General features: G+C 36.3%; 1 protein-coding gene and 1 long non-coding RNA gene across 29 annotated transcripts in view; one reads left to right on the top strand and one right to left on the bottom strand.

Annotated features, from left to right (window-relative positions):
• The window catches only part of Pmca (plasma membrane calcium-transporting ATPase 3), a 94020-nt gene that overhangs the window by 61002 nt on the left and 8927 nt on the right, over positions 1 to 24091 (top strand). For 10 of the 20 annotated variants that reach the window (XM_072017853.1, XM_072017852.1, XM_072017856.1 and 7 more), the window contains one exon: positions 4315 to 10129. The exons of 1 other annotated variant lie outside the window; for it this stretch is intronic. In XM_072017853.1, the coding sequence (XP_071873954.1) occupies positions 4315 to 4812 (498 nt within the window). In that variant the 3' untranslated portion in view covers positions 4813 to 10129. Of the gene's footprint in view, positions 1 to 141; positions 227 to 4314; positions 10130 to 13399; positions 13469 to 18369; positions 23333 to 24091 lie in introns of those variants that run through there. 9 more of the 20 variants (XM_072017869.1, XM_072017866.1, XM_072017870.1 and 6 more) reach the window with 7 other exon arrangements.
• LOC139994912 (uncharacterized) lies at positions 9773 to 18385 on the bottom strand. 9 transcript variants are annotated; one of them, XR_011801790.1, is made up of 5 exons: positions 18274 to 18385; positions 16973 to 18078; positions 15192 to 16687; positions 13884 to 14766; positions 9773 to 13811 (listed from the first exon to the last, which is right to left on the bottom strand). It is a non-coding gene; the product is annotated as an uncharacterized lncRNA (long non-coding RNA). The 9 variants fall into 9 exon arrangements; XR_011801796.1 differs by having other exon boundaries at positions 9773 to 13128; positions 13298 to 13811; positions 16973 to 18370; XR_011801793.1 differs by having other exon boundaries at positions 13884 to 14128; positions 14201 to 14766; positions 16973 to 18370.

The raw sequence follows: 24091 nt of genomic DNA, 5'->3' as shown, positions 1-24091 counted from the left end.
CCAGTGTAAGCAGGGATTAAAATACTGACGCAAACGCCAAATAAAAAAAAAAAAAAAAAAAAAAAGACACGCCTAAAACAAGTAACGATACTACGGAGAGAATAGAAATTAAGACTGATGGTATGATTTGTGGTTTGTTAGCCAGCGGAACCCATTCGGGAGACTGAGGTATAACGGGGCGGCAGTCTTGCCCGCCGCCACACTTATCCTGTCGGAGTACAAACAAGTACGTAGCTCACGTAGATCGCCTGCCGTTTATAATACGTTGTATCGTCAATTCTGCCATACGTACGCATACACAGGACGGATCGTCGACGTACGTACGGTGTGCTGAGTGAAACGTCGCCATCGGACCTGTTCTCAATAACCGATCACGTTTACCCTTTCGCTACTTATTACTTGCCAGCGAGTAACCAATTTCATAAAAGAGAAGAGTAATTGTTATAATTGTATTCAGAGAATATAAAACATTATATTGTTTAGTGTCGTAGCTGATTTCAAAATACTATAGAATGACAAATATAACTAAAACAGAGTAACAAAGAACAGCAGATATTTAAGATGTTTAATTTAAGAAGAACAGAAAGAAAAGGTAAAGGTAATTCCATTTCTATTTTTGTATAGGTAACTATTGACTGATATTTTGCGTTTATATTAAAATAGATGAAGAGGTATACGAGCAAAGTTGATTCATAGCGAAAGGCTGGAAAATGTAGAAAATACGAAACTGGGTAAAGTTTGAGAAATTATCGAGGGACGAAGGCGACGATTCCTCAGCGCGGATACAGTGAACGATGTTTCGTTGCACTGTGTTTTTGTGTAGTGGGTGCGAGTTGGTCGGTGGAATCGATGGAAGAGCCTCTTGTGTTGGTAGACCACCGTCCGCCCTCCCCTCTTTTTTCAGTAGTGTATAGCTGTCTGACATGATTGTGTGCTGCGTGTTTTTCCCCCATACTGTATCATTTTCATACTTGTTCATATGATATAATATCGCGACTGTTAGCACCAAAGAACAAAGAACAAAAGAAAAACAAAAAAGCATTCTTTTTTCATGGCGGCCGTGTGGAACTTGTTTTTAACTAAACACGACCATCCCTCTTTTGGTATCGTACGTACACTCGCACGAGGACTGTAGAACTGCCTCGACGAGAGAGGCAATCTTGTCCAGCTTTTTTAAAAAGCTCTGCCTGGTCGAGCGGAGATTCTTCCTCCTTGCTGCTTGCGTTTTCTGTTTGTGTTTGCCTCTCTCCCCCGCATTGTGTCTCTGGCGAAGGATCTCAGATCCAGCACCCCGTGAAAAGACTTCTTTTACAAAGCGTTTACGAGCGTATAATACCGTGATAACCAACTTTTGCCTTTTTTGTGTTTACAGATTATCTGTAGGAAGAAATTTCACGGCGTGTTACTGTCTCAAAACCTCCTACAGTCTCTTCAATCTCCTATCAGAATATGATTTCTCCAACCTCTCTCGTGAACGAATGTGTTTCTCAGCTTTTCTCAGTCTCGTATGATCCCTTGCCTTTTCCTCTGCCACCTGCTGCTCGTGGCTGGGTTATCGCATCTAATTGCAGGTAGACTTACTTCCCTTTGTTGCTTCACTCTTTACTGAGGATCTGTACTGTATGTGTTAGCCTACAGTTGCTGCTGAAAGTGAACACTTCTTGTGTAATACTTTCTTTTTGAGAGTTTTTCTTTTTTTTTCTATTTTAAAGCGATAAACTTGGATATTATGTTGAACCATAAATCAACAGTAGGATTTAGATCCTACTTAAATAGTAGGTAAGAAGATTCACAGCAAGAGTTAAGTAAATGTAAACTGAAAGAAAAATTATCATTTGATTTATAGATTGCTTGATTTATGGCTTTGTCAATCAAGTACACTTGAATCCTAAAAGAAAGTTCATGGCATGTTCACTTCTCTGCAGCTTCAAGGGGACACTGTGTACTTGAATCATCAGTTTCTAGGCTGCAAGAGGAAATAACTTATCTGAAAGCAATGATAACCCTACACAGATGTGGCATATGGCATTCCTCTCTATAAATCCGTTTAATTTGTTTCTTTGACGCGGTATGCGAGTGTGCGTATGCACGATTGCTCACGTTTGCATCGATTTTGTGTTTGCCCAATCTCTAACACGGTGTTGCGCGCAAGTGGCATAGAAAGGTTGAGTTTGTTTGGCAATGGTTTGTGCGTTCTAAACCAGACAAAAAAAAAAAAAAAAAAAGGGTTTCGTCAAACCAGAAGCTTCTAGTGGCTACAATTACTATAATTATGATGTATTGTAACTGCTATTATAATTGCCGGCATGTAAATCGTCCTGATATCTCCACGTTCTCAAACGAACGTATCTCAAATTCATCAAACTGGATTGTGCATCTTTGACTCTAATTTTCTAATGACTAAATCTCAATACCGCACGGTGCGCCCTATAGTGAACTTGGAATTCACCAAGGCAATCTATTTTAGGATTCAATTGCCAGCAGAATTTGTCTATTTAAGCAAAAGAATGGTGCACTAAGGCATTATCCCGTTTATAGTATTCCAAAGTCAGGAAATATGCAACTATTATCAGAGTTCAAATGCTGAACATAAACAGATCCATTTTCAGTGCCATTTTGGATACACGTTGAGACTGAAGAATCATAAGTCTCGAACAGTCCAGGTTTCTAAATACTCTGCTGATTATAAAGATTGTACTGACAGAGTCATTAGACTCAAAGGGATAATGTAAGAACGTAGAATAAGCTTATGGATTTATTGCTTGCTATTTAAAACAAGCAAACAACTTTATATATTAATTCATAAAGTGAACAATTTGTATTTGGTATCCAGAAGAGAGAGAAACTTGAATCTGCACAAAAAGATTCCTTAAAGGAATCAGTTAATCGTCATAAATGTGGAATGCAAAGTTATTTGAGTAGCATGATCACAAGAAATTAGTATAAAGTCACAACAATTCACCAGAATGCTCTCTAATTTATAGAACTTTCCTTTCAATTCTATCTTCTTCTCTTTCTCTTCCTCTTTCTCTTCAGAATGTATACACACTCTTTGCCTACACTGTTGTACACTGTGTCTCTTTGTCGCTATTTTTATCTTAACTTTCAATTCCCTACGCTTGACTCTCTCTCCTCACGGTCGCGGTTCAAGCGTGTGCTTCATCAAAACTAGCCTCCATTGTCCAGCTCTTGGTTCAAGATTTATCATTTCTAATTGACCACTAGGAAGACGTTTTTAATATTTCCAAGACACCAAATTCCTTATTCGAATAAGGAATTCACGCTGTCCCAGATTGTTTCAGCGACCTAACATCTTTATCTTCATCCTTGAGAGTTTTGATCCTATTACTTTGGTTCAGGACACATTTAAACCAAAGATCTTTCTGTGAGTATCATCCTAATTTTTGTATAACATTTTAACTGGACTTTGGCGGTGAAAATAAAATCCAATGGAATGATCCATTCGATGTCCATTGTGTTTACTTTTAGAGGAGGTCAACCGATCAGAAGTAAGATACGAAGATAATTCTGCTTTTAGAAATAATCTGTTGTTTGGTGTTTAGAAATCAGCTTATCTAAGTGCAGGTGTAATCTAGTAGTACTCTCTGAGTCTGTGAGATGAGAAATAGACTCGTGCAGTCAGATTCGTTCTTATTGAGAAAGAATCGAGTCGTTACGATGATACGTAGTGAAGCAAAGAATTCCTGATTATTTTTATTTTGGTCCCTCTGAATATTCCCACGGCTTTTAGCCAGAATAAATAGGTACGCACAGTAAATATAGATGCGCGCATGTACGCTTGGCGGTAGAGCCATGCCCCGGAACGCAATCATTTAAGTCTGAATTCGGGTGAAATGCAACCAGGTCCACGACGAAGAGAACAACCCATCGATGTATGTACACGAGACATATACATATATACAACTACACGAACATCACACGATTAGAGAAAATCCTATAGAGCTGTACACCCAAATTATCCCCGCAAGAGAACCGGGTGTCTCTCCCTGTGATGAAAGGGAGAGAGGGAAAGCACAAATATACACATCTATAGACCAACAACTGAGTAATCATAAAGCTCTACCAAATATGAGAAAAGTATATATATATATATACATATGTATATATACACGTATATTATCTGTGTATATATGTATATATATATAGAGAGAGAGAGAGGAAAGGACAATCTACATGAAAAACATATGATGTTTGACACACACAAATTGAGATAAATACAAGTATGACGTGCTTGTGTGTCGCTAGCTTGCCTCCTCGCTTCCTGATAGAACATCCTCTTCCCTATTTTTACAGCTACGAGTAATAAGAGCGTTCAAGTCGACTCTGGAAGATTTGGAGGAGCGTCGCTCTGTCCATAGTTTACACAGCTTACACAGTATGCGCAGCTCACGCAGCCACACCGGGCCCCGACCACTATCTGACTTCACATACATTGACGAAGACCCGACAAACACCGCGCTGAACGCCAGCAAGGGCAATTTGCCGAACAAGACCGCCGATCAGGACCACACAGCCGCCAGGATGAACAGCTCTACGTCGCCGTTGCTGCTCAGCGTCACGGGATCGGGGAACGCGTACAACCATCATCATAATACCACCATAAACACCACCAATGACAATAGATCCTCGTCCAATAGTGCCCTAAACCAGGCCCAACAACCCAACCATACGCAGATGCAGAGTAACAACAACAGCAACAGAGACAGCAACACAGGAAACTCCCTGCTTCTCAGCTCCAATAATCTGGCCCTCCCGGAATTGACGAAGCTCGTGCATGAAACCAGCATTTAAAAGGCAGCTTTGCGTGTCACCACTGTACATCCACAAATTCTACCCTTTTCTCTCGCCATTATTATTACTCTCACTTCTCACCCTCTTGTTTCTTTCCTCTATGACATAGTCATGAATCGTTGTTTCATTTATACTCTTTTTGTATTTCCATTTCGACCCTCTCTTTCTCTTACTCTGTGTTTTAACTAGCAGTCAGAACACTGTCCTCTGTTCTAGACCATCTGCCAATTTTGGTTCTTGCCCGAACCACTGTTTTCTGGCAAGACACGTTCATGAGGTTTCTTCTCTCGTACAGCTACTTACTTATGGTAGTCATTTAAAATGATAATCAATATCCGGGTCGTAGACTTTCATTCATGATTTTTCGATGGCTGGTAGCTTCAAAGGACTAGCAAATTAACTTTCACCTACCATCGTTAAACTTCTTTCCTATATATGTCGCCTTTTTTCTTCCTTTTTCTACTTATTATAAGTACAATTCATAGAATCGTCGTGCGGGTTTTGTTATCTATTTTATAGATATTTTATCTACCTTTTCTCTGTGTCTACGTTGGAAGCCATAAGGTATTAACTCCTTGTCAGTTGTAAACTGACTCGTAGTGGATTTTTCTTATTCTCTGCATTTTACTGTCCCTTCTCTTGCATCGAAAGTACTTTAACTTGTTCTCAAGATTTTACGTTTTTTTTAAAGTTAGGTTTTTCATATCTCATCATAATTTTTATTCTAGCTCTCACAAGTGATTGCTTTTTATCCGAGAGACCACTGGATTCTCCATAGTACCTTCATTCCTGCTGTCTTCTCTCCAAGGAAGAGCGTTTTTATTCCAAGACATGATCTATCCTCTTCTTCTTTCTTTTCTTCTCCTTTTTTTCGCCTACGGAGTTAGGACGAAATGCTCCTTTTATTAAAGATGTTCGAAACAGTCAGGCGTCGCTTCTTTCGAATTCTGGGAGAAAGAGAGAGCTGCAAGTACTTAAGGTTCGTTTTGAGGCCTGTTCAGCCTGTCCGTCCGAGCTTCTTCACGAGGCGGCCCAATTCACCTGCTCTAGAAATGTTTGTTCAGCCTCTTTCATGTTCTTCCTTAGGAAACCGAGCACAGAAAACGAAACAAACAATTTACGTTCGATCATAGTCATTATTCTACTTTAACATCAATCAAAATGGAACTTCAGAAATTACAAATTGCTTGAGATTCCTCCATTTAATAGAAATTATGATTACTTTATAAATTAAACTATATTAATTGTTTTAATTAATTTTCGGAAGATATATTTATTGTATAAATAAATGTATATATATGTATAAAAAAGAAATAATGTAAGATGGAGGAATCTGGAACTTACTATTCATGCATTTAATGTTCTCTGTGTCAACAAGTGTCTTCACCCTTCTCTTGTACACTTTCGCTCATTTTTTTGTGCGTAAAACTTCGTGTGTTTTATTTGAAGCATTTTAAGTTCAATGTGCAACAGACAATGCCTGATAATAATCCACTAAAATGTTAGACTGGCTGCCTACTGTCTGCGTGCACGTCGGTCCGGCTTAAATGTTTGCTTGCTTGACTAATATGTCTCTTCACACACCATTCATTCGTCATTTACATTACTCTATTCGCCTACTTAACTTTCATGGAACTTGATTCAAACATATCGGAACAGTTTTCATCCATTTCTGTCAGTAGAAGCAATTCCATTTGATTTTCATAAGAATATTACTTTATGTATAAAATATTCTGTCAGGGTGAGTCGAAAGATGCATTGGTCTCTTTTGGAATCTTCCCAAAGTCTGTTGTTTTAACAGAAAATGTACTTATCTTTTCTCCAGAAGCCTGTATATATAGAGACCATTATTGTCTATCATACAAATGAGCTTCTATAATCAGAGAAAAATTGATAGCTGTTTTTTCATTTCATTCTGTTTTAAGGATCAGTTAGGAAGCATAACATATCATCAAGACCTAACACATTTGACTTATTCATCGTCATGATCTAGTGTTCATTTAGGAATATCGTACAGGGTGTTTATAAAGTCTGTGTTCTTTCATACCATATATTAATCTTTTGTACAATTATCAGGAATCCTATTGTCTTGTCTGTGTCTGTTTGATTTCACTGTGGAATGTAGCGAAGAAAGCTGCGTCCAGAATTATTAAATCAGTGTCATCTGTCGAGCTTGACGGTACATGATGATATTGATATCATACTGTGCTCAAAATAAATTGGAGATTAAAGCAACGTGAAATTCTTAGAATTATTTAATGAAATAATGTCTCCGATGAGATTTTGAGCAGAGTATAATATAAAATTAAATAAAGACAAATTATATAGATGGAAAAAGCTGTATTTGCAAGGATAATTCAAGGACTTTAAAGACATTAAATTGAGTTTTTAATTGACAAATATATTCATAATTCTATTATGAAGCAATTTATATGGTATTTTAATTAATAATCCAGCAAAATGATAAACATTCAAAAGATTCAAGGATTTCAGCAGTAGATCAAGACTCCATAAACACTCTGTACAGACTGCAGTATTTCACATTCGCATCTGAGGGGAATCTTTCTGTAGCTCGGTTTCTCTAGAACCTGGGTCTTTGTGAGTCACCCAAACAAGTTTTCAAATACGTGGGACAATGTCAGAGCGCGGTAAATCAAGAAAACAGAGCTAGCAATCATGAGACAATCGATTTATAGGCCGCCATAGTCCTCCAATAGAATCACGAAGAGCACGATTCATTTCTTTTCTCAACTCAAAAGCACAAAGGACCTACCGAGAAGCAATCAATGGAACGACGATGGCAAAAGGAAGTACTTAATCGTGAGATCGGATCTCGTCGCTGTCCTCTTCTCCCTCCTAGCTTCTTCTCTTATTCAGAAGCATGATAAAATCTTGATTCATCTATTTTGGAACATGGATAGCTGGACAATTGAAAAGATTCAAAGTTGTAAGTTTTTAATTTATGACAAGAAAGTATTTAAATATATATTTTGTATTGCGTTTTTATAAATTCTAATTTATTTTGACTTTTATGTTATAAAACATTGGAAGATTATTGTGCTATAAGACGGAAGAAAGTCAGAAGTTATAAGGAAGTTCTAAAAGGAGGGATCAAGGTTTCATTCAGGAATTGTATCATAAGCTATCAGTAACATGATCGGCAGGGATCAGAATTTCTTTTGCGCTCGGATAGCGAACGAGAAACGAGGCAAACTTACTTTTTAATCCGATTCAGATCGACGGATAGAGTCATATAGTCAGTTTATCTATTCCATTTTGTAATCTCTTAAAACGTTTCGCGCACCAGGTGTGTGTCAATGTGAAACACATCGACTTAAAAGCCGATATCCACTGCCAGGATTGCGAGAGAAACGAAAAATGAAGCAGAAAAACCATGGGAAAAAAGAAAGACTATGATATTAATATTTCATGAAAGAGCTGTAAAAGCGAGAAAGGAGAAAACAGTTACTCAGGCGTTAGGTCTTCTCTCCTGGTTGCGATGATGAATCATAACATCACCGATCAAAAGTAACCACGTTACTGGTGGATAGTTTAGAAAAATCCTTCTCGTAAAACTACCTAGTTTAAATTCCAGTTACGTTGGTGAAATACCAGATTATTCTGTACATAGTATTCTGTTGCAACTAAGCTCTGCTGGACTACTGGTTCTGTAAAACGTGTTTCTGGTACTATTTTAACTACCCATGCATAGAGTGGAAGAAGTTGGAAGAAGTTAAAGACTTGGAAAACTCGAATCTGAAAGCTTGAATTTTAATGCATCGCAGTGTGCTATCAATTCATTGATAACTATACAAAAATTCACACGGACTGCGATACATTAAAATGTTAAATAAAATCTCTTTTATAAGAAATATACATATATATATATTGTACGGTTATATCGAACTTTTTATTCTAACCGCTGTACATAAATCTGCCTCTTTTATGCTGGTTTTATTTTCACATGATCATCTGTCTCATTGATACATAGAGCAGAAAGATCTACTTTGTTCACGGGGCATATTCGAGTTCTTCTAGAAAAGAAGGTTCAACTTCCAAGTGTTCCAATTGTGGAGTTCAAGTTGTCTCGTTCTTATCTCTTATCCATTTCTATGTTAGGGTTCTCTGTCGTGATTCACCTGTTTGATTCGGGCAAGAAATCACTGCACATTAAATACATACACAGATTAAAGAGAATCTGTGACACGTCGTTGTGAAAAAAGAAAAGAACAGGCGAACTTTGGTGTATTTGCAAATCATCATTGTCAAGGGATTATCTGTCTAGTGCAGATTACAAATGTTTTTATGCAAATAACAATGAGAGAAAATATGTTGCAATCGGGAGAAGACGTTCAGTTTTACATAATGACGGATTAAAATTAGTTTATCATACGGGAATGATGAAAATGATTGACTACCAATTATAACTATACACGTAGAGAATATAATATATATATATATATTAATTTTTAATTAATTATTATTAGCGACTATTATTATTATTATTGTTATTATATAAAATAAAGTTTAAGACACGTTATCCGAATGTTATATTTGATTGAAACCGGTCAGCAGAGGGTGCATGAACATTCTTAGGTATATCTTTAGTATATTGGATTTTCTCTTCTTTCTTTCATGTTGCAAAAAATGATGTGTATTACGGTCGTTTTCACTGTGATATTAAACCTCTGCATTCACATTCTTTATACAAAATGTGTGAGTATTTTTAATGCGACAAATTTGTTCTATATCTGATTAAATATGACATAAAAGATGTTGGAGTACATGTACATACATACTGCGCCATAAAGTTTTATTCTATTTGATAGCACATAAATACTCAGTGTTATATAAGTTCTCTTTAAATTATTTCTTACCTTGAAGAGAATTTTCTTTGTGATCCAGTATTCAATATAGAAAATAAGTGGAGAGACAAATGAAGCTGTAAGATTTCTTTAAGTTCTGGTATATGAGTGATACTTGGGAGTTTCGTTCCAAGAAAAATTCAAGAAAGAAAAAGAAAGGATTATGACAATGATAGACTATTAAGTAAAATATAATGAAAGAATAATTATTATTAAGAAAATAACAAGTTCAAATAGTTAGCGTAATTGTAAATATTGTGAAATTAATTTAACTAAACTACTGCAGAGGATTAATTATTCGATTTTATAGTTCATTAATCCCTCTACTGAACGGAGAAAATAAGAGCGCGCGTTATAGAAGTCCGTTTCTCGATTCGCGTCCTTATAAATGGAAAAAACAAATCTGCACAATGACTTGGTGAATAAAAGTAAATACTGATTCTTAAAGGCAACCGATGCTGGTCCATGTGCATTTTTCTATGAAAATCTTTCTCCTATGTGGATTATTTTCTATTCAATTATTATATATATATCTATAACTACTTACTCTTCAAGCGATGCCATAATATTTCTATTTTTTTACTCACTATAGCCAAACTTCTATATGTCTTTTCATATTATTGTCAGCATAACATAAAGTATTAGGAGTCTTATCAGAATCAGAAAGAACACTGTGAAAGAGACTTCAATGAAAGTATCGTTGACTGCAATAGAGAAACTTTTTTATTTTGTTCACTTCTTATTGGTATTGTAACTTACACTGTATCTGCTTGCACTTTGAAAAACTCTACAACTCAACATGAGTCCACTTTGCCTATATTAAGCATTGTTTTTGATCTGAATTTTTCAGACCAAAGAGATATGATAGTCTGCATTCTGATTAACTTCTTAGGCACTGCATTTCCTTAACTATCTCATTATATGAGAAATCAAGGATGAATGTAGAGAAATTAAGAGAATATGAAGTGAAGATGAGTGCCTGAAAAGGTTGCGTTTTATTAAGTATAAGATGAGAAAATTATTTAAGATTGTCCACTGTATGCTCACACAAAAAAAGCATTTCTGTGGTTTCTATGCATTGCTTGCGTTAAACCGTATTCTGCTGCACGAACACACGATGTTCCTTCACGGTCGAGGAAATGAAAAGTGCAAAGTACTCAGCTGCTTCTAATGTCCATTTTCTCCTCAAAGATTTTTCTCAATGATAGAAAAAAAAAAAAAATAAGTTGCGAGCTTGTCAAAGCAAGCTCATCTAATGAAAATAAATTTCTGCTTTCTCCGTCTGATATAATAACATATATTTTTCCCAATTGTCAATCTCTCTATTTGCAATTGAAAAAATAATGGTTGTATTACCAATGCTATGTGAAGCTTCGAAACAAATGCATTTCCGGAAAGGTACTCAAGAGCACTGTTTCCGGCTGTGAACCAAGGCACATCAGCTTTCACTTTATTCTGTTTTTCCTCACGCTCACCTAACATTTCTGTTCGTATGTTTCGTAAGTCACCACTCTCGCTCGCAAATCGATTTATTTTACGGGGATTCCAGAGCCTGATTTTATTTTCAAGGACCGTACTAATGCTTTTGCACTTTGTAATACAATAAAAAGAAGAAAAAATCAGTCGATGGAATCCTGCACAGCAGTTCAGTTATTAAACGTATCACTAATAAGATACGTCTAATTAATTCTATCCTAGAGTTCTCAAATGTTGGTTCTTCAAGGTCATTATCGAGTAGTCACCCCCACCTTTATGGCGTAACACGTAACTGAGCCACTTACGGTGTAAAATTCCCTAGGAAGGAGAGAAATACCTTTGTTTCAGAGTGTGAGCACTAAATTAAACTAACGGTGTCAAAACTTTATTCGCAAGTTGACTGTTACAGTTCTTTTGAAAAGTTATATCTTACAAAAATTATATATTATAATGATACAGGAATTTGTTATACATAAATATATCTGAGGCATCCCCAAATTTTGCAGCTAAACCTTGTCAGTACTCTCTATGGATATAATCAAACAAAGGTTGTTATATAAATATAAATCATTTGAAGGTATATTTAGAAATCCTGCTACTGATGGACAGCACTGTTATTGAGGTTACTCTTCGATGGCCTTAAGACACTAATGTACATGAACTCTAATATAGAATATTTGGCTGAATGTTTTGGGACATACCGAATTTGTGATCTTTTTTCACAACATACGATAAGCTTTTGGCGAGTAGAATTAAAAAACATCAGTTCTAAGACGGGGAAATCATTGTTTTGAGAGATATACAAACAAAATCCTGATTGACAGAGGTAACAGTAGTTGGTTAGACTGGGTAAAGTAATTCTAGACTACGGTTAGTGGCATGCACATAAACTTAACAGATATACAATCTCAATTTTTTCAAAAGTGGAGCTCTATATGAATAACTCATAATAATGCAACTAATATTTTTAAATTCTACTCACCAAAAAGTATCATGCGTTATTAAAAAAAGTGACAAATTTGATGCAGTCCAAAACGAAGTTAAATTTAATATTTCGCTGCGGTCCATCTGACTACTCCTTACTACTAGCTGGTACTGTGCCAGTCATTGATTATTCTACTGTAGACTACTTTGTTACTGAACGTCACGGTGTTCTATATGCAACTAAACACGCGGTACTCTACTGGGATGCAGTACTCTACTATGTTTGAGATTGAGTCTCTACGGAACTTTCTAAACTCTAATCTCGGATTTATTCTACTCACTCATTGTCCTAGACTTTCACCATTTCGTGATGCTATTCAGAAGATACTCTATTATTATTACTTCATGTAATAAAGATCATTGTTATATATGTGTGACTTTGGAACTCACTGGGTGGGTCTCGAGAAGTTCGAAGTGCAGAGATAAATGGAATCTATGAAACTCGTCTCTCACTGGGCTAATTAATTAATTTGACACTGTAATAGGAATTGTTCTTCGTAGGATTTTCACCTGTTACGTTAATATCGACAAACAATGGGACAAGGGAAATACATACATTGCTAGGCATTCCTTACAACAGTTTTCGTTTGGAAATGATAAATGGAAAACAAATCGTACGAGGGTGTATATCTTCAAGGATATTATATCTTACGTTGCATGTATGAGCTATTCTCGGTTTCCACTTTTGAATCTCTGTTATCTTTTTTATTTCCTTTTTCCATATACTTCGTGCGATCGAGTGCCGCGAGTTTTACACATCCAATAATATTCACGCGAATAACATATACATAATGATTATACATAACCAGCAGGTTACCACTTTTATGTGTACTTCTTTCTCAATAGTTATTGATGATCAGGCACTTTTTAGCTTCACTATCTCTAAATATCTGTTTCTGTTGTAAATACTCCTTACAAAACACCAAACAAAGTAGTTTCTAAAATAGTAAATTGGTATCCTGGAGGCCAGTTCAATCGTTTCTCGCATAATCTGCTAAACAAAATCTCCATGAGGGATGGTAACTATAAATATAGCTTTGGATTTATTCCTAGGGAAATTTCAAAGAGATAATTTCATCAGTTAAAAGGTGCCTATAGGCAGAGAACGTGGTGTTATTCGATACCGGGAAAAAGGTTCAGGAATGTTAAAAAAGAATTACTTTTTTTAGTACACCAATATTTCGAGAAATGGTGTACTGTTAAGTGCATTAACTGCTCGTTGTATCCAGTTATAACCATGATATTATCCTTTACTCTTGAAGGTAATAGGTGGCGAGTTGCAGGAACGTTTGATACCAGTACCCTACAGCAAGAGTTCGACAGACCAAGCTGTAAGCGCTCCTCTCTGCTCTATCTTTCACACTTTCGCTAGATCTTTATCTTATTTCTATCTGTCTGTCTGTCTGTCTGTCTGTCTGTAACTGTCTACTGTAACTGTTTTTACTCTATGTTCACACACATATACATATAACATATACATACAGGCATACTTTTACACAGACATACATACATACAGAATTTCTATCTCTGTCTAATACTATCTCTGTCTCTCTGTTTCTTTCACACGCTTTTCGTTTTACACGCCTTCTTTCTACCTCTTTTGTCTTCTATTTTTATTTTATAAATTGGTAGTGCTAATCTTTCCTAGCCTTTTCATTTTCCTTCTGACTCAATCTAAAATAAATAAAATTTTATTAATTATAAGATTTCTTTCACTATCTTCAAAAGAAATGTGATAAAAGTTACCAGAAATCTTAAGCAATGGAAAGGTTAGGGATTTTTTTTTTACTAGTGGTACATATCGACAGGTCCCGATTTCCCCTTTTTCTCGCTGATTTATGCGTCTGCGACATCCTCTAGTCACGTATGAATATCCCCTAATGCACACACACAGCCATAGAACACTTCTATGATAGCGCGCGCGCGCACGAGCTATTGTTTGGCCGCTTCTCTTTCTCAAACTATTTCTCTTTCTTTGTGGATCTCGACACCTGGTGACATTTGATTAGAGGTTAATTTCCTTTATTTTAAATACTAGATGTTTGAAATTAGTTTTAATAGACTATGTTCTAGAACTACTTCAGTTAGATTTGTAAATAATTAGGGACGCACAGTATCCGCTTTACCAACGTAGTACTGTGTTTCTTTATCTTGGATTACAAAAAACGTAGCACTTCGTTTCCATTAGTAACAACTATAAAGTTATTAGTACTATATTTGTTCATTATAGTAAATATATATAGCAATAGCTCTGTTTTAAATTAACTAATGACAACTTTGTTAATCATTACGCACGTTAAATACTATTTACATGAAAAACTAATTGTTGCTAAAACTATTATCACTAAGATACTATTATAATTTTGGGGATTTCACAAAATATGACTATATTTTGTGAAAAGAGTTCCTTCAGAGATCACCACTGGTGTCGAGAACTTGCTATCGCTTATCGATAGATCGATAACAAAGAATTCCTCTTAACCTTTTCAGTGGCACGCTGCATTTTTGCGCTCTGTTACTTCGTATCTCACGATTTTACCCTGTTGTTTTCCATTTCTTCGAAAATTATAGAAATTGCGATAAATCAATCGGTCTTTCTCGTTTCGATAAAAGACAATATTTAATAAACCTAAAATAAAAATACAATTCATTAATATACCATGAATAGATAGAACTATGAACATTATTAAATTTGAAATACTACTAAATATTCTCTGGAAACAAGATCTAATAAGATCTAAAATAATTGTGAAAATGAAATAATCGAATATAATCGGAAGTTTTTCATCGAAATGAGATTCTTTGTTGCGACATTCATTGATAATGGACATAGCTCGATCGAGATCTTTCTTTTATTGCTTGACAGGGATATTTTCCCTAATTTCACAGGGCATTTGTCCGTCCTTTTGAATGGATCTGAATTAAAAATTTGCTATTTAATCAGTACCATTTGCTGCCCTGATGACCTCAAGGGCTCATCTTCTTTGTACTTCAAAAAACATTTTGCTGATCTTTCGGCTAACTATGCTTACATGCAAGCAAATAGTACCATACCTTTGATTGCATTTATGATACGACGTGGTTCGCGTAACTTCATCATCTCTTTTGTCGATTCTACTATTTTATTTATGGAAAATGGTCACTATGATAAGGTTGACTAAACCAATGTACTTCGATCGAATATTAACTTCAAGTGTCGCTTACAATATGGCCGCAGAAGTTGGCCAATAGAAACTTTCAAACGAAAGTCAATGTACTATTACATAACACATTCACATTTTTCATGATCCATACTTTTATTCACACGATCCACGTCGTGTTCGCAGGCACGTTACTAATGTTCCATGCATTACGACTATACCACGTGTTTTATAGTACATTTAATATAATTACAGTTTTCCTAAGCGAACGTATTTCCGGTCGTTATGTATAGAACACAGATCCACAAATACTTTCAAATTACAGTCCCTGACAAAGCGGTGTGCGATTTGTATGTACTCCTTTGCAATACTGGATATCTTTATTCATGCAAGTTGGCTGTCCTGTAAAGGATCCTTAAAAGTGACACTCTTTTTCTGAAAGTTTAACGCCATGATTAGCTTACAAGATAGTTTCTACAGTCGAATTATACAAAGAATTATTTTTTTCTCTGGATACTCGATACCGATCGATCGTCAAAATAGAGAAGCGAAGATTCACGTTTGTAGAGTATCAGATAGAATTTTTGTTAGCTCACATAATTCTCCAAGTCAGGGTCAATTAATATTCTCTCTTTTTTTTCTTTTTTTTTTCTTTTTTTTATTGAATAACTTAGAATGTAATCGAGCGATATATGATTCATTTTAGTACCTCTCTGATGATCTTCAAAGACGTGTTACGGTCTTTTTGAAGTGATTGAAAGACCCTTCTTTACTTCTCTTTGCCACCATTCACCTTCTCTCTCTGTTTTGTAATAAGTTTGTACACTCTGGCTGATCTTAGCGGCACGATTGATGCGACTTCCCTCCATTTCGTCATTACTTATCAACTGTCGATAAGTTTGCGTACTTTATCAACATACCAATTCCTTCAAGCTTTTGCAACAATCAAAAAGAGATAAGAATTAATCTCCTTTTTATCTCGTTGCTACTTTTGTACCAACTTCAGAAAGGGTAAATTTAACCTTACTAGCATGTCTCTCTATATATAATTATGTGCGGGTGTCTACGTAATTCAGTAATGAGAGTAAAGAGGGCAGACGCTTCGTTCGTGAAGCGGGGAATCACCAGACCATGTGTACTGACCTGTGAGCTGCTTAGAACTGAAAAATCGAAAAAAAAGAGAAATGACGAACTGAAAAACACAAATTCAATGGGATGATCGTTGTCTCCCTGTGGAGGGGAGAATCGTTGATCAGCAGAGCGCATTGCGTGGTATAGCATGCATGTTTAAAGTACCAGAGAAACGCATTATCTAAACCGGATATTCGACCAGGTTAAAGAGTCTGACTGTCTGCCTGGTTAGGGGACCTCTCTCCACGGCGCATCGTGTAAGTATTCCCTCAATGTTTTCTGTCAAACAACAACAAAAAAAAAAGCAATCAGAAATGATTTAAGAAAAAAGAGAATTTTGAAAAAATGAACTATAATATATACAGTGAATCATTAACGCGACACATTTTCCTGCCACCTCCATGAAAATGCAAGAAAGGAAGGAAGAAAAAAAAGAAAGAGAGATTTATTCTTTGTATATATATATATATATATATTTGATATTACTGTTATATATATATATATACATATAGAATATATTGTGATATATTTATGTCGAGAAAAATAATAAAATAAACAAGTTACCTCTCGCGGGTGTTTTCAGATGGGAGTTGTTCTTTTTCCATCCGGGGGTAAATTTTTTGGCTGATTTGAATATAGCAATGTTCATCGGTTACGTGATACTACGCCAATGCATGCTAAGTTCTTGAAGTCTGCAATCTGTCACGCTGTATTACAGCTCACCAAACGATGCAAGTGTATATGCGTGGAATTCCAATTTTCTTTCTTTTTTTTCTATCGCTATATTGGTATTAAAAGCGTCCTACCAGCCTCAAGACGCGTATACTTTTGGACAGTGTGTTTTTTGCCAAAAACGTAGTGTCTGTGTTGGCTTTATTTAGAATAGCTTTATAAAGGACTCAATGATTTTTGTTCTTTTTGCCACTTTTTTCAAACAGAGGGATCTCTGATATAGACATAGTTGAGTTACGCTTAACGTAAGCTGGAGGTGAAGACGCTTTTCAGCCTCGCATATCCGCTTCCTGCATCGATGATCGCGCGTTGTCTGAAGCAGTAGTCGATCTTGTTACCAAAATGGAATATGGGAACGAGATATAATGAAGGACTCCACGATCGACAGGTGCATGTGGTGTTGCGTGACATTGCAAGTATAATTTGAGGTGCTGACGTCTATGGGTCGTGGAATTAATTATTCTGTTGGAAGAAACAGGAAAAATCAGGAGAAAGAAGAAGTTAGATTAAGAAAATTTTCTGAGCAGATTAATCTGTTACTAAGGAAGCATTTTAATCTGTGATTTCTGGATACCATTGACGTCGCTCTTCAGATTCTGTTGTCTAACTATTGCCTTGCCGTGCAGGGTATCAACACCCCGCTAGTTCTTCTAGTAATTCGTGTGGCCGTTGCTTTCTGTCTCTTTATACATACACATAATTATATTTATATATATCTACATAACTGTTCCCTAATCTGTTTCTGCGGAGGTTGATCATCCTATCCGTCAAAGAACAATTTAACTAAAAAATATCTAGACACTACTTGTTCCCGTGATTTGTTAAAAAAATCCTGCTTTTCAGCGTTGGTCACTTACTGTTGCTTTTGAACCACATGCATTTTTCCCCTCGACATTCGATGTCTCAAAATCCAAGGAAGAAGTGGTATCGTTGATCTTCTGGAAAAAAAGAATACAAACTTAAATCTAGGGGAAATTAGTATTATTAGGGATTATTTGATTTTGTAAGTACTCTTATTGGTTTTCCTCTCAGATTCAAACGAAATAAAGGAAATTTGTTAGGATTGAAAGCACAAAGGAGAAACGAAAAGAATGTCGATGGGTATAATGGGATAGAGGATCAACCTCGATTACCTAAGTGGATTTATCTAACGGTGTATTTCTCCCAAAGCTCGTGGCATAGCCAGGGATACGAAGGCTCTGTATTGACAGAAAGGTTTCCGGTTACAGATCCGCGTAGTGAACGCATTTCGGCAGGGCCTAGACGCGCGCTACACGAGCGAGCACAGCAGCACTACATTGGCGGAGGTACTGAGAAAACAGTCGTCCTTAAGTAAGCGGCTCTCGCAGACGAGCAGCATCGAATACGCCGACAACAACCCAGACGAGCTGACCATACCCGAGATAGACGTGGAAAGGCTGTCGAGTCACAGTCACACCGAGACCGCCGTTTAGAACAGGAGAAGTATGGCGTGGATCTCAGCAGCCATCACGACGACGACAGTCTTCATCAAGCTGTGTGTTATGTTCGATCCTCTCTGACGATGTGTAAAACACGACGAAAAATTGATCATCCTCATCCTTGTTTTTCTCGTGGCCAGCGCGTTTGGAAAAAAAAAAGAAACAAACAAAAATGAAAAAAACAGGACGAAAATCGTGTGCATTGATCTTCCTGGACAACAAAGGAAGAAAGGGGATCGTATTCCTAACCTAGTCAAACAAAGTCGAATGAAACAATAAAAAAAAAAAATCGTGTTCGCGAGTTAGGTCCTCGTCATTTTCTCTCTCTGCTCGTGCTTTGTTATCGGCGATCGATTATAGTAGAACGGACGATTTTATCGTATGTCGGTCATGCCGTGTTCAGTCTGGGAGAAGAGAAGGAAAAAAGCTATGAAATGGAAGATATAAAAACACGATGACGATGACCTTCTGCCCACGATACGTTGCCGCGGACATCTCAGTTGATCCGTGCGAAACACCAATTATAAAATACCAAAGTAACGCACCACTGCCTTTCCTCTGTTTAGTTGTTACTTACGTTTCCTTCATTTTTCCTTATTTCCCTCGCTCTCTGCGCATCTATCACTTTCTCTCACCGAATATTCGGTCTGTTTTTCAGTTTCATCCGTTTCATTCTTTGTTACGTCGTTTTCGTCCCATCGCACCCCTCTCCTACGATATTACGTGGTACTTTTCCTTTTTTTTTTTTTTTTTTCATTCTCTTTTCCTATAATAAAATTGCACCGCATGAAATTGTAGCAGAGGTGGAGAGAACAGGGGAAGAAATACGAAAACGAACAAAATTAGCTTGAGAGAAACTGTTTCCATCGACGCGACATGGGACTCGCTTAAGATTGCGTTTTCGTCTGCCGGGAAAACGGATTTTCCTTTCTTTTTGTTTGGAGTCTCGTGTCGCTGTTGGTCAATTTCCTACTCTTGACTTTTCTTCACTCCCTTCGTCGTACGTCATTCTGTTTTTCATTGGCTTCTTTTTGCTCCCATCTATCGTTTCCCTTCCTAATCTCTCTCTCTATTTCTGCCTCGCACAATACGTATTCACTGTACTATTCTTCTTCTTGTTTTCTTCTTTCTCTGTTCTTTGTTATATCTGCTGTTATCTTTGTCTCTCTTCCTCGCGTGACTTAAACATGATCTAGTCACTAGTTTGTATTGCTAAATACTTCCGTGAATATACTCAGCACTGGGGGTGCCTTACCGAAAAACAAAGTTTAAGAAAAAAAATGGAAAAATATAAAAAGAACTGCGCATTGTCTTTTAGCCTTACTTCGTGTGTAAAACGAGATTGCATGATGGATAAGAAAGAAGAAAAGCGAAAAAAATCGCAAAAGGGAAATGAGGTGAAGGAATAAAGAAAAGATAATTTGTCGCACTGATTCTTCTTTGTTACGTCCGCGTAATTGAAAGAAATGGGAGATTAACAGTAAGAATATTATAACGAAAGTAAAAAATGGGGAAACCAAAAAAGGTTGAACAAATAGGAAACGAATGCCACGACATTGCCATTATTACGCTTAAATCGATACAAAGATCCTGATAGTAAAGACGTTAATCACGCCACGGTACGAAAACCTGCATGTACTTTTAGTAATAAATATATAGCTACGATCTACCCAAAAGAGAAAGAATTATTAAACACGTTTTTTCAACGAGACACCTTTTTTTGTGTTCTCTGCTCGTCGAAGCATGCGTATATATTTATATATGCATATATATATATATATATGAACAACATAAAAGAACGTGTCTGGCCATGCAGTTTTGAAATTCGCCGCGAATCTAACACGCATATGTATTCACTTATTTTTTTTTTTTTTAAACATTTACATATTTTCCTCTTTCCGAATTTTACTTCACGTGGCTATACTGTAATTATTCTCAGGACCTATCGATTTCAATCGAGAACGAAGTGTGCGTGTATCGACCATCGGTCGAAATTCTGATCGATATATATATATATATCTCGAATGACACCTCCATTGTCCGATGCTGTTCGATTGTGCCCGCGATCTTCGACAGCACGGATCGATAATCGTGTACGTCGCTAGAGGGACAAGCTTTTTTTCGTTAATGCAAAAATCAGTATTCTTGCGCCATTGGATTACAATTAATATCGATAATCGATATTCACTTCAAACCGAGTATAATACATTATGCGTTTTTAGTTAACTGAGACAGAAAGATAGGAAAAGAACTACATTATGGGAACCGCTGCCAAATAAGAAGAAAAATAGGAAAAAAATAATAAGAAAAGCGTAATGCGTGTTTACCAAGTCTCCATGAAGTCAGTAGTCGATATATATATGCTTATAATATATATGTATATATAGGCATTATATACATGTATATTTTATATATATACATATATATATTCGTTTGAAATATGTACATGTAGCTTTCTAAAAAGTTCGTTCGATGTGTGTGTGTGTGCTGATGTTAAAAAAAAGAGCGCGGGCGGAGGGGTATGGCGGGGGAAATGCAAAAGCAAAGATGGACGATGGGTATTCCCCTTGTATACGGGGAACGACGGTAGTTTGGTTTTTGCGCGCGCTCGAGTCACGGAAGCTCGTTAATTCGTCGTGTTGCGTTCACGCGGACAAATTTTTTCGTAGGTCCGTTTGGAAAATGAAAAAAATAAATCATAGGACTTAGTTTCGAAAGAGAGAAAAAAGTGAAAAAAAAGATGAAAAGGCTTTACAAGGCCTATTTACATGCACCGTATTCTAGTCTTAAGCACTCTATGCCTTACACTGCCAGTTATAAAGACGCGCTATTCTTATGGATATCTGTAAACGGTACACACACATATACGTATATATATATATACAACGATGCTTTCGTCGTCGACGTCGTCGTCGTCGTCCTCGCCGTCATCGTGTACTATGTTTGTCTCATGATTAGTCACCTACATCGTCATTCTCCCCCTCACAATTGTTTCTAATCTTTTTCTGTAAAAAAGAAAGAAAACCAATATTGATATCTACCATGAATTTTTTTATTACTATTATTATTATCGTTAAAATTATTATTATTATTATTATTATCGTTAAGTTTCCATCTTTATCTCTGTTTATTCGGTTTTTACAATCCGTTTCTATCATTCTGACTGTTACCTCTGTGTGCTGTCAAATTTTATTCGCTCCACTATGTCTCCAGCCCTAGTTTTCTTATCCTTGCCACTGATACTCATGCACGCCTATGTGTATTATCTCTACTTTCTCTGTCTTTTGATTTTTTTTAGTCAAAACTTAGAAATGTAAAAAACGAAAATGGAAACAGAATAACATATTTCATGGAAACTTATCCTTAAAAAAAGAAAGGAAAAAAGGGAAAGGAATGATCGCTACTAATTTCACGCAGACTTTGATAGACACGATCGCATCTTACGAATGGAGAAAATATTGCCCGCAATTAATTCCAGAAATTTGGAAAATCCGCAACAGCAGGAGATCAAAAAAAAAGAGAAATAAAGCTGAACGACGAAAAAATGTTAGTGTCGATTGTTATAATTACGGTTGTCATTAAAAATGGGCATTGAACATCCTCTTTAAAAAAAAGAAACGAAAAAATTGAGAATCAATGAGAAATGAAAAAAAAATACACACACACATACAGGTTATCGATATCTTGCTGTTATCGAAGTTTCTGCATGCTCAGAATCACCGTTCTCGTTATTGCCGTTTTCTCACCCTATTGTCATCCTCGTTGTATACCTTTTTACGTTTTTCTTGCCCGCCGTCGAGATCGCACGATCATCCGAGTGGAACTCGAAGAGAACAAAAAATACCGAGATAAAAACGATGAAAAAAATCCAAAAAAAAAAAAAAAATAGAAGATGAACGAAACTCGACTCGTCACTCTTGTCCCGTCCCTAAACTGCATTAAGCATCTTTATACGCTCCGATTGTTCTTACTCTGTACTCTATATTTAAACGCATTTCGCGACTATTTAAGATTGTGTAGAGTATAAAAAAAACTAATGTCGTACACGGAAAGCAAAAAAAAAAAAGGAGGAACAAATCGTGTAGTTTCGACATCCAATACAGAATGAGAGTAAAAAGTATTGTTATAAAATGAAACAAGCAAAAATGCTGTCCTCTCTCGATACAGACCGATGTTATCGGATGAGTCGCGTGTTTATGAGAAGAGTAAGGGAGGGGGGGGAGAGAACGAACGATTTCACGGGGAGATCGAAGTACGAGAAGAGAAAAATATGGCCACTGTGGTCAGCTTGATATTCCGGCATAGAAGCTGCTCGTGTGTAAGGTTTTATTCGAGGCCATTCTTGAGACAAAATATATAGTTGAGTTCTCGTAGCATCGAAGTTGATGAAAGAGAAACTGTCCTTGTATATACCTCGCGACGATCGTCACCGGTGCGAATCCTTGTAAAATCGGCCACTCTGCTCCGGGGACGTCTCTATACCTTTTGTGTTTCCTTTCGACGTTGCTACGAGCAAGAACAAAAGAAGATGGAATAAAAGACAGAAGAGGATGAATAAAAGAAGAAGAGGATAGAATATAAAGTGTGAACTTAACCGACACGATGAAAGTGAGAAAAATCATGTTCGTGCAGCGGTATGATATTGCATCGATCCGTAAACGTCGTTTCCCATCTCGTGCTTCGAACTGATTATCGATCCTATAACGAGATCGAGCTGTCTTCACCTAACGATGTAAATATACTATATATATATTCTATATATATACTATATATATACATACAATAGTATTCTCGCGCCTTTAATCGGTCATCGATCTCTAGGGGCATTTATCATGCTCAGAATTTTTCTTATATGTATAGGTTATGTTTAAAGTATAAGATAATTCTCATTTACTTACTTTTTATAGTATTTTTTTCCTTTTTTCAATCTTTTTACATATTTATGTCTTTTGTTTTTGTTGCAAATATATATTATTATTGGTTAGATCACGATCATGATAATGGTCCTATAGATTGATCAAGCAATCCGATGATTTTGTTCGTTTTTGTTTAAAGGAACTCGGTGGAGACGAGTAGCCAGAAAACACTTGTATATCCTTGTAAAGTAAACCTAATCACGAGACAGCGGATTTTTATGCAAATTCATATGTTCAAGAGATACAATTAAATGAGTAGGATCTAGACAGAAATTTGTTTTACTTATTAAATGTTATAAAGGCTATTATACCTTGGATATTAGATATACTTCTTTATACTATACATTCTATACATTCTATGCATTTTTGTATCTTTAAATTTCTTATAATTGCATAAAAATCCGCGGTTTATTTATCACTGTATCGGAGAGTTAGAGGAACAGCGAGAGGGGGGGACGACTTCCGGTGGCCCGTAACGCAAACGTTCTCGTAGATTTGACTAAACCGGAGATCGTCGTCCCCATCACCGATCAAATTGTTTCCGTCGGTATTTCCAGATTGCAAGGTTAATCCTT

This window comes from Bombus fervidus, chromosome 15 (genome assembly GCF_041682495.2).
Source record: "Bombus fervidus isolate BK054 chromosome 15, iyBomFerv1, whole genome shotgun sequence".
In the NCBI taxonomy this organism is placed as follows: domain Eukaryota; kingdom Metazoa; phylum Arthropoda; class Insecta; order Hymenoptera; family Apidae; genus Bombus; species Bombus fervidus.
Note: the sequence above shows the minus strand (reverse complement) of the source record. Positions and strands in the feature narration are given on the sequence as shown.